Here is a 10,642-nt window from a genome sequence, read left to right on the forward strand (position 1 = left end):
AAAATACAAAGTGGAGTCGTTTGCTCTCTTCCTGTTTGTTTTCTCCACGCTTTATCTCTGCAAAGATTGCCTGGAACACCTGCAATAAGTTCTGCTTCCCTGCTCCAATCATAGGCGCCAATGGACTTTGCATAAATTCCTGCTCACCCACCACATAATTATGCTGGGGAATGTTGATGGTGTCTTCTGTAGTGTGACGTGTCACAGATCACACAGGAAGAGTTTGCAAATTATTACAAATAATTGTATAATATGTCCTTCCTTCCTTCCTTCCTTCCTTCCCCACTGCACCAAAGAAAACTTCGTCCTAAAGGATCAAGGGAGAGGGTCTCCTGAGGGACGTATTTGCATAGAATCCTAAGGAAAGCAACCCAGTGAAGCTAATTTGGACATCAGTGTTATCCTTCCAGGACAGTCCCCAGTAATTCACATCACTAGTCTGTGAACGCACCTTACCTCCTCCCTCAAAATAAATCAACATCCTGACGTCTGTCACAAGGACACTGGAAGGACCCAGACCCAGGCGCTATGATGCCACATACTGTCCAGCCCTCCAACTGCATGCATGTCTAAACTCTGACCCTTGTGTGTGGAAATCTTGGTTTCCATCTTTAGCTTCCAAGCCTGGCGTCCAGCTGGTTCTCAGAAATGGTAGTGGGCGGAGGTGGGTGGAGAGGAGGGCAAGGAGCAGTCCATATATACCAGTCTCGTTTCTGAAACAGAAACTTCACAAATCACTCTGCCCAAGAAATTCTATGGTACCCTGATTTCTAAAGAGCACTGGGAACTGTAGGAGCGCTAAAGCCCAGGACACTTGACCACAGAGGGAAGGAGAAACTCATGGGCCCCAGACACCAGAGGAGCAGGAAGTATTTTTTAAAGGGGGAGGCAGGGCGAGGGCTATTTACACAACAGAGATGTCTGTGCCAGGACCTACAACCAGAAAATCTAAAAAACGAGCCACAGAGAACCGCAGACAGCCTTCCAGCCAGCAAGGAATAAAGACAGGCTCAAGGAAAATGGAACCAATTTCCCCAACATTTCTTCAAGACTTGAGACAGAAAGCAACATCTATAGCTGCGTGTCAGCAACTCACTCATGCTCCCAGGGCCCAAGGTAAGAGAAGTGACCCTCAGAAATTGTATCAGAATCACAGGTACGCCAGTCCCTGAAAGATCACGAAAACCCCACAAAGCACGTATGATCACTCTAGTTTTACAGATGAGGAAAGTGGTGCTGTAGCCAAGACCCGAGCTTATTCATGACAAGACTGGACGGTGAGCACAGGTTAAGAGGGGCCTCTTCACCAGGAAGAGCTTTTCACAGGCTCAGGGACTGTACGTGAATTGTGAAGGGGGTGAGCTTCTCTGTCAGGCTCACCCTGTCTCTCGACAGCACGGCCCATCTGTTGGTATCCATAATCACTGTCAATTACTAACAGAATGAAAGACACGTGTCAAAAGCCAGCATGACTTACTGGGGCCAGCCCTCTACAAAGAACACCGCCTCCTCATCCTGGAGGTGTGCAAAATCCTGGTACGGAATAGTTCACTCCTTCATTCATTCATTCACTCAAATTCAATCAAACGTTCACTGAGAAGATTTCTGCGCTGGGCTCAGTGGTAAAGGTCTGGGGACAATGAGCTCTGGACAGCAGAGCTATAACTAAAAGGAGTTATAAAGTTGTAAGGTCCTGCTTAGAGATAGGGGTTAGACCAAAAAAAAAAAAAAAAAAAAAGATGTTTTTCAATGTGTGTGTAACCTAGAATTTCCACCTACCAAACACTATAAACGCACATGTGCCAGTAATTCTACAGGCTTTCCTCTCCCAGGGATTCATCAAGAGGTGTGCTTAAGTAATAATTCAAATCAGTAAAACGCTAACAGACCACCTACTGTGTGCAAGGCATGATAAGACTCAGGCTCTTACTTCAGGAAGAATACAAGTATTAAAGAAGCTAAAATATAAATACGTACAACCATAAATTGAGGAATAATGCATGAAAGTGTAATAGGAGTTGTTAATATTAATAAAAATAATAGCCTCCACTTAAGTATTAACACTTAATTGAGTATTAAGCCAGACACTTTGCTAACGGCTTCACTATGTTAGCCAATCTACTCTCCATGCCAACCCAGGGAGGCTGACCAACACGGTGGACTCCTGTGATGTTTGCCCACAAGGCATCCATTTCCCCTTAGGAAACTACCCTTTAACCTTCCTGTAACCATGTAATCCAATGGAGTCCCCACCACCACTCTATGCCCAGGTCTCAGGCCCCGCCCCAGGACTAGGCATGTACCCAGGCCCAGCCAATTAGCATATATTCTACCAACTTGGCCACAGTGATTTACTGCAGAATGGGTGCATAATACAGGTAAATCTGACAAGTCTCAATTCTGGGACTTCTGTGGCAATATGGAGACATAAAAACTACAGTATGTTATAAACGTGTAGTTGCCATGAGTCACCACATGGAACTAATCAGCCTGAGAACACAACCAACATGGGGGAAATAAAGCCCAAAGATGGGGGAAATAAAGCCCAAAGAAAATGATAAACATACACACACAAATCCGGTGGTGCAACCCGAGCCCATGGATCCAGCCTTATCTAGATGCATAGTTTATCAGTGGAATTTTCAGTTAACACAAGTGAGTAAGTTTTCTTTTCCATTTAAGCCAGCTTGGACTAGATTTCAGTCACTTGCAGTTTGGAGTCCTCACCAATATAAAGTGATCATCCCCCACTTACTAAATGAGAAGTCAGGGATTCAGAGAGGACAAACAGCCTGAAGCTAAATTAACTGTCTAAGGTTTGTTTTTCTTGATGGGGGGGGGGGGCACAATGATTGTGTGCACTGAGACCAGAAACCTGCAAAAGAGTCAGCCTGTCAATTGCTCAGAGCCTATTTTTCCCCTTCATCCACCAGTTCCAAGGTGGGGACACATGAATCGCCCGCCTATGGTCCCTTTTCTGCATCGTGAGTTTATTTCTTGTTTACCTCTACCCAGAGGGAGTACTCCTCTAGGGTCCCGGCTTTATCCAGGGGTCTATTAAACTCTTCCTTCTGGACACTGTCTTCTTTCTTAGTAGTGCACAAAAATGGTACACCCTACAATTGACGGCATCTTATATTGGAGGAAATATGACCAAAATAAATACGTGTAACCTTGGGCAAATTATTCGATCTCTTACAGGAAATCTCTTCCATTTGCAATTATCTCACCTGGGGAGATGAGACCAAGTATGAGCTTGGGTCTGAGGAATTTCTTAAGGAATATAAAGTCACCTCCCCAGAGGAAAGGTATAATGAGCCATCCTGAAGGGGTTCAAGTTTAGATATTGAGTGTGTTTGGTTTGAAATATATTACAATGAGTAAATGAGTAAGAAATGATTTATTATAAAATATTTAACTACTAACATTACTGTGTCTCCCCAAGCGAGATAAAATAGTTGAGCTAATGTTTATGTCCCACTCTTCCGGGGTGGGGTACAGGTCCGATGATCCATTTGGGACCAGTTCTCGCGTTTGACAATAATCTCATCGGCATACAGGAGAGTACTTATCCTCCTAGCAATCCAGCTCTGCTGAAGCACTGTGGAGGCACGGTTGGGAGGCCCAGGAGACTCAGGGGAACTCAGCCTGGGAGGGTCAGCTGGGGCAAAAGCTCTGCCATCCTTGCCAGGCAAAAACTAGCTTCTCTCTACAAGGGCAAACTGAAGGTTAGGACAGAAAACACAAGAATGGTCTTAGGGCTATCAACTTTTAAACTGTCCCTTTATAATGATTCCTGTGAAATAATTATTTCTATCAGTGGTCGTCTAGCACAGGGGATTTAAGATAGTGGGTTCATTAAAGAAAGTCAGGATGACAAACTCATTTAATTCTCCTTGAACCTGTTTAATCAAAATGATTTTCTGCCACTCTCTATTACAAGCCGAGTTTCTGTGGTGACAGATTAATGACTGATCCACTAAGCCACATCACCTCTCTTGTCACCAACCCCACCGACTAAGCCAGCCACCATTCTGTCAACAAGCCTCACTTGCCCTTGAAACGCATTACAGCTGAGACGTTAAGATCAAATGAGCAGATCAGATGCTCACTGCCACCCCAGTTCTGCTACAGAGACCACCAAATCCCACAGCGTGTGCACAAGAAGGAAAAAGCACGTGGGCTGGTCTTGTGGTCTCATTAGAATTACAAACTCAGGTCACTCTGGAGTAAGATAAATGCCAGCCAAGGCAACACTTGAGTCTTCGGGCCTGCTAAAGGTAATTATCCCGGAGTTAAATGTCAGGGCTAGTTTCATGAGTGCAAAAGAAAGAAAATGTCATGTTTGGTGTAAGCAACAATATTATTTTAATCAAATCAGAAGCTCATTATTAGCAGAAGATAAGGCCTGATGTGACCCCGACAATAAGCTGTGTCCAGCGCCTGGCTTCCCACTCCACTTTGTCTCAACCTAAGGCTCTTCACTGATTTCCCTCAGACATAAAGCAGCAAAGACTTGCAGTGTGATACCAGTGGAGGCTCACAGCCAAAATCCACTCCGCTCTTGATGGGCTGTAGTGCAAGAGTCTCGCAAGAGTCTAGAGTCAGAATGCCTGGGTCCGGTCCAGCTGCTCCACAGCCCAGCTCTGTGGGCAAGAGACCTCACCTCCCAGTAAATAAGAACAACAGTACTTTTCTCCTAGAATTGTTACGAATATTAAATGAGATACTATATGTAAAGTACCTTAAACAATACCTGGCACACTAAGTGCTGGGTAAATGTTAGGTATCATCTATTTCTGCAATGTTTTCTTTTTTTTAATTTCAACCAGCATGTATTACTTTTATAAGAAAAAAACTTTTTACAAAAGAAAACAGAATAAGAAAGAAATACTGACAGCGTAAGTTAAAGGATTTCATCCAGTAGACAAGTGGTTACCTGAGAGAAGAGATCGCATTTATTTAACTTGCTCACCCTTTTGGCCACTGCCTAGCACATGGCAGACAGTCAAATATTTGCTGGCATGAATGGACGTACAAATGAATGTAGGAATTAACAGAGGAAATTTCCTTATAGTAATGGTTATGCAAAGCCAAATGAGATTCAGAAAAAAATCAGGAAAATGGCTGTGGCATCCTGACCCCTCAACCTCAAACCACAGAGGAGTTAAAAGCACGCCAGTTGGAGCAGCTGGAGGTGGGAAATTACTGTACAACTTAAAACAAACATCTGCCTTCTTTATCTTCTCCTTCTTAATACTATATCTGTGCAAAAGTCTGGGTCTCCATCTGGTCAAAACATCCCAACTGCTAGTCTTTATAAAAGAATAATGACCAAACTAACAGGCCACCAGTACATTTAGGAGCAAACATCTGTATGTTGCTATATTCCTCCTGGCTCCATTGCCCCAGGCAACAAGCCACAGAGTAGTTGGGAAAGTTTTACTTCTGGAAAGAAGGCGACAGATTATTTGTGTATCTAGAACAACAGGACCTCTTCAAAGCATTAAGTAGGGGCTATCAGGTCATCTCTGGCAACATCACAGCACACTCAACAGGCAGGGGAACACGGAGCACACGGCCCACCACCATTTCCATTTCAAATTTAGCCAATAACCACCGCCAATGGGTATCATCAACTCTCTAAAAGAAGCCCTTAGTTTTCAGTTTCACAAGTTCAAAAATCCCTTCTAAATATCTCTCCCCCAAATGCAAAAAAAGTGACAAGTCAGGGGAAAGGCAAGAAGTTTTCTTTCACGGTGACTTTCAAAAATTCACAAGTATCATAACAATCTCAGGGCCCGGTCTTTCAAAGTTATCAGTGGTTTCCACAAAACTCAAAAACAACAGCAGAGAAGCTGAGCTTTGCTAACCTCAAGCAAGGCCTGGCTCAGTGAAAAACGACCAGGCTGGCTGAGCAATGACACCATTAGCTGGGGCTTTACCGACTGTCCACTGAACTACTGGCTCCTGTAGGAAGCAACTTTTAGTCCCTGGTCCCAGGGGACCGAGGCTCTGTGGTCATTCCAAGTAAAAGGCCCAACTGAAGACACTTGGACTTGGCCTAAAAGAGCATCTAGTTTGCATTTCACAACACTTTAAAGAGGTTAATGGCATTAAATTATGTCTGACCCACAGCTAGCAACAGAAGACTCCAGGAAGCATATAAAATGGTTGATGATTGAAGATATTTGTGATTTTGAAGCATTTTGGATGTTTTTAAAATAGTATGCTGGATTAAATTATCATTTTAAAAGAATATATGCTGCTAAAAATATTAGTCTAACACCTAAAATTGCTCCAGAAACAAAAAAGCTGTGCATTTGAACATAGAAGCTTTTCTCTTTCTGTTAAGCTTTGGACATTTTTACGAGGCAGAACTTCCTAATCATTCCAAGCATTACCTAGAATGTTCATTTAAAATACGGATTCCCAGCACTCATCCCAGAACTATAGAATCAGAACCTCTGAGGAGGAAGGGGTGAGTTTGGGTGCTACAATTTAACAAGCACCCCAGGTGAGAGCTTCATGATCAGCCGGGTTTGTATCAATAAAAACACTGATCCAAGAATTTAAAATGTCACCATTTGCAAGGAAGATGAGAAGTGAAGAAAAGCCCAATCTTTCAAAATTTAAATCTGAATGGGAAACAAGAATAATTCCATATTTATGATACACCCTAGACTAGAAAACCTTGAACAGACACAAAAGCAGAGTAAACCATTCCATACCCAAAGACCAACAAGCACAGCCGCTTTCCATCTGACCCAGCTGCCAGGCAAACCAAGGCGTGTGCAAAGGGGCCCTTGTCCTCCACACCTGGCCCAATTCTCCAGCTCCAGTTGCGTTAAGCATCTGCCCTTAACTCTATCTAAAATGTAATGGCAAAAGAAAGAAAAACGCACGATAATTCCTACCCTATATGAGTCTGGGAATGGAAGCTTCCTTGGGGCATCTTTTGGGCATCTTGGCCATCTTTTTCAGCCGCAGGCAAAGGCAGTCAGTGCAGGGCTCCTTGGAGCAGAACCAAAAGGGGATCAAAGATGGTTAACAGACTAGATCAGGGACAGGGGGACGTGTGGCAGGGATCTCATGGTGCAGGTGGTGGGGGGAGCAGTAAGGCCTCAAATAACTTGTTCAATGAAAGTGTTTGATAGCCTCTTTCAAGGAAAAGACCATCATCAACTAGAGGGAGAGGGAAGAGGAACAGAGAGAAGAGAGATAAGTAAGCCCCCACTCAAGGCCTAGGCTCCTGTGGAATGGAACCTGGAGAGGTGCTCTTTAGAAAGCCCTAGAAGACACCTGGGCTCATTGCATTCCTCAGGCCCTCCCTCTGCAAGGACTGGGCATGCCGGGCATGGGGCTAAGAGGAATCCAGCGTAGGAGGTGACTCGCACACATCTCCCACCTCAAGGAGCCCTGTGCCAAGAACAGGGGCTCGGCGGTATGGGTCTCTCCCAAAGGCAGGAGTTCCCGATGTTAAGTGTCACCAAAGTTTTTCCTAGTCCCCTAGAAGCGCAAGGCCCCAGCCACCTGGGGCGGCCTTTGAAAGAGCTGGCAGCAGCTCCCACAGCACAGAGGGGATGCCATCTGCTGGAAAGACTGCGTCAGGTGCCTCTCGTCCGGCATCCTCTGGGGAGTACCTGGGGAGCAGCAGCCAGCCTGAGGCAGAAACAGGCAGCAGATTGCCTCTGGGTGCCCAGGAATAACTTTCTCCCCTCCTACAGCTCCCTCAGAGGAGCAACCCTCTGCCACCCAGGCTCCCCCTCACGGCGGTGGACCAACTCCACGAGCTGCCTGCTCCCTTTCCCTTCCCCTTCCCCTAAAGACGCCAAGGGTCAAAACCACCATGCTCCCACCCAACATTGTATCAGGCCTGTGGCCATGACTCTCCAAACCTCCTGGGACACCTGCCTCCCTACTCAGTGAGCTGGGCTCACCCCAAACCTAACCTCTGCAGCAGGCATTCTTCTGGAACACCCCAGAGATGGTCTAAATTGCCGCTGCCTAGGGAGGTCTTCCAGGGGGCTTGGCAAAGTCAACCACCAGCGTCAGGAGAACTCGGAAGCTTAAGGAGCCTCTCCCTCCGCAGCTGCTCGCTATTACACCATGTTTAGTACAGTCACCTCCCCCAATCCTATGAATACACACACCTGGGCCACAGGTAACAGGCGGAGAGCATCAAGCCTTCGAAGTTCTCTTTAAAGTTCCTCTCAGGCAAGATGAAGCCCAGGAACCCCGAACCGACAAGCTGCCTGCGAAGGCTGCCCCAGTGCCCTCCCCACCCGCTTCAGAGGCGCCCTCCGAGAGGCTCCCCCACCCCCCGCAGGGCCCGGCGGCGGCTGTACTCACGTCTCGAAAGCGGTTCCAGTACTTGTCGCGGTCGTACTGGGAGACTGTGCTCAGCCACTGGTCATTGTCCAGGAAATTGCCGTTGTTGGGGGCCGCGCCTCCTGCGAGCGTGTCCAGGTGCCGGCTCTCGACCTGGAGGAAGCACCACGCCGCGGCGGCCGCCGCGAGCACCACGATGGCTGGCATCTGCGGGTCAGGGGCACGCGGGGGCGGTGAGCCGGAGGCCAGGGCGGTGGCGAGCCCCGCGCCGGGCGACCTGGGCTGAGCGCCTCCGCCACCGGCCCCCGCTGTCGGCGTGGGGGGATCTCCCATTAGGGACAGGGTCAGCCCTCGCACACCGGGGGCGGATCTACAGACCTAGGGACCCCGCTCATGAATGGGGGGCTCAGTTACAAATGAAGAGGCTGCGTCACAAATTAGGGGCCGCTATCAAACTATAGAGGACCTTGTCATCTATTCTCCGGGTGCCCCACTGGCCGCCACTCTCGGATAGGGGCTTCAGTACCCCTCCCCAAAAAACGGAGAGCCCTCGGTCCGCAAGCGGCACTCCCAGAGACGGTGCCCAGAGCCCCGGGGTAGGGAGACGGGGAAGAGGGCTCCGAGCAGCAGTCCAGGCTCCGGTTGAATTGGCGGGGGGGGCGGGGTGGTCTCCCCTCGCCCGCCCTGCCGCCTCGGGGAAAGAGGGGCGCGCGGAGATAGCCCCAGGCCCTGACCCGCCAGCCCCCCGGTGGCCGCGGGGAGGTCCCAACTACGCCAAGTTGGGGCACGGGGTTCTGCGGGACACGTACCTTGGGGCCCGGCCCGGGTCCCCGCGTCCGAGTTGCTCAAGCTCCTGTGGCGCGGTCGCCGAGAAGGCTGACCGGCGGGCTCGCTCCCCTGCGCTCCTGCCACCCGCCGCCCAGCGTCCTACCGCTTTGTGAGCCCGCAGCGCTCTGGCTCCGCTCGCTCGCAGGCTCGCTCGGGCGCGGCGTCCGCGGGCGGAGGAGCCCGAGCGCACGAGCCGAGGCCTCTGGCGACCCCTGGCGGCCGCGCGCTGCTGTGGGCGCGCCTGAAAGCCCCGCCGCCCCTGGTCCAGCTGCCGGGGATCTGGTTAGCCACATCTCAATGCAGGGATGAAATAAGCTTTCAGGCCCAAGCTGGTGAGAGACAGCTGAGGAGACTGAGGATCAAGGCCAAGAAGCGGACCAACGTGTGAGGCATTCTCAAAAGCAAGGTGGTGGGGCCACTTAAGTCAGAATCACCTCGATAGGGGGAGGGGAGGGCTTCTTAAAAATGGGAATTCCTGGCTCACGCCCCAGACTTGCTGAATCAGCATTCCTTAGGAGAGCCTCCCCGAGATGAGTGAATTTCTGCACTGCCCATCCCAGGTCATGAACCCACCCGCATCTCTGCACGTCCATGCCCATGCCACCTGCTGTCAGTCTCTTAAGACAGTCCTTCTGGCCTCCATTTCTATCATTTCCACAGCTTTGTGTCACCACGTTGACCCTGTGGGCATCCCTTGGTGTTCTTATACAGAGAAGCCCGTATCTACTTCTGTCCCCACCCCCTTGGGAACTAGCCCCAGCACCAGCCTGTTGGGTTTTCCTAGAGGGGAGGGAGGGGAAGGAGGAGAACCAGGCCAGGCTTCAGGGACAGGAGACAGAGGCAGGAGACCCAACCCCCATCGGCTTTCCAGATCCTCAGGCAAGTCTAATCAAAAGGGCTGGAAGGGATTCGTGCAGCCCCAGCCTGGGTGCAGGGGACACTTACCTGCTGCCTTTCTTCTGTACAATCTCAACCCATTCCGCAGACAGCTGGGTGCTCTTTTAGCACAGGTCGGACACAGTCACCCATCTCCCCTCAGCACACTCTTAAATCTCTTCATGTTGCTTTCTGATAAAGACTAAACTCAAGACTAGGGCTCCAGGCCCTGCACAGCTGGCCCTGCCCCCCTCTCCAGCTGCCTCTCATGCCACCCCCTCCTCCTTCCTTGACTTCCTGGACAGACTGGCCTTGGCATGGGCCTCCGTGGAGATGGGTTCCATCCAGCACTGGGCATTGACCTCTGCCTGGGCCGTTGACCACACCCGCCCCCAACACTGGCCTCACTGATTTCACCCCTTGGCTTAGTCACCCTGGCTTCTCCAGGCAGACTTGCTGAACCTGTGGATGAGGCCAGGATGCTGGTGACTTTCTCCTTGAGAACACAATGCTTCTCAGCGGTAAGCTTACTGCACTTGAAATCATTCACTCCATGTCTGTGTCCCTGGCTACCTGGAGCTCTGTGAGGGCAGGGGACAAGTTTGGC

At 49.5% G+C, this 10,642-nt stretch overlaps 1 protein-coding gene across 1 annotated transcript in view; it reads right to left on the reverse strand.

Moving 5' to 3' along the window:
* Positions 1-9,297, reverse strand: part of SPOCK1 (SPARC (osteonectin), cwcv and kazal like domains proteoglycan 1) — a 556,485-nt gene extending 547,188 nt beyond the window's left edge. The window contains exons 1-2 of the mRNA XM_059917154.1: positions 9,141-9,297; positions 8,353-8,538 (exon numbers count right to left, since the gene is read on the reverse strand). Coding sequence (XP_059773137.1) covers positions 8,353-8,538 — 186 coding nt within the window. The 5' untranslated portion in view covers positions 9,141-9,297. The remainder of the gene's footprint in view (positions 1-8,352; positions 8,539-9,140) is intronic.
* Positions 9,298-10,642: the final 1,345 nt, after the last annotated feature.

The sequence above is a fragment of the Balaenoptera ricei genome, chromosome 3, assembly GCF_028023285.1.
Source record: "Balaenoptera ricei isolate mBalRic1 chromosome 3, mBalRic1.hap2, whole genome shotgun sequence".
Lineage (NCBI taxonomy): Eukaryota > Metazoa > Chordata > Mammalia > Artiodactyla > Balaenopteridae > Balaenoptera > Balaenoptera ricei.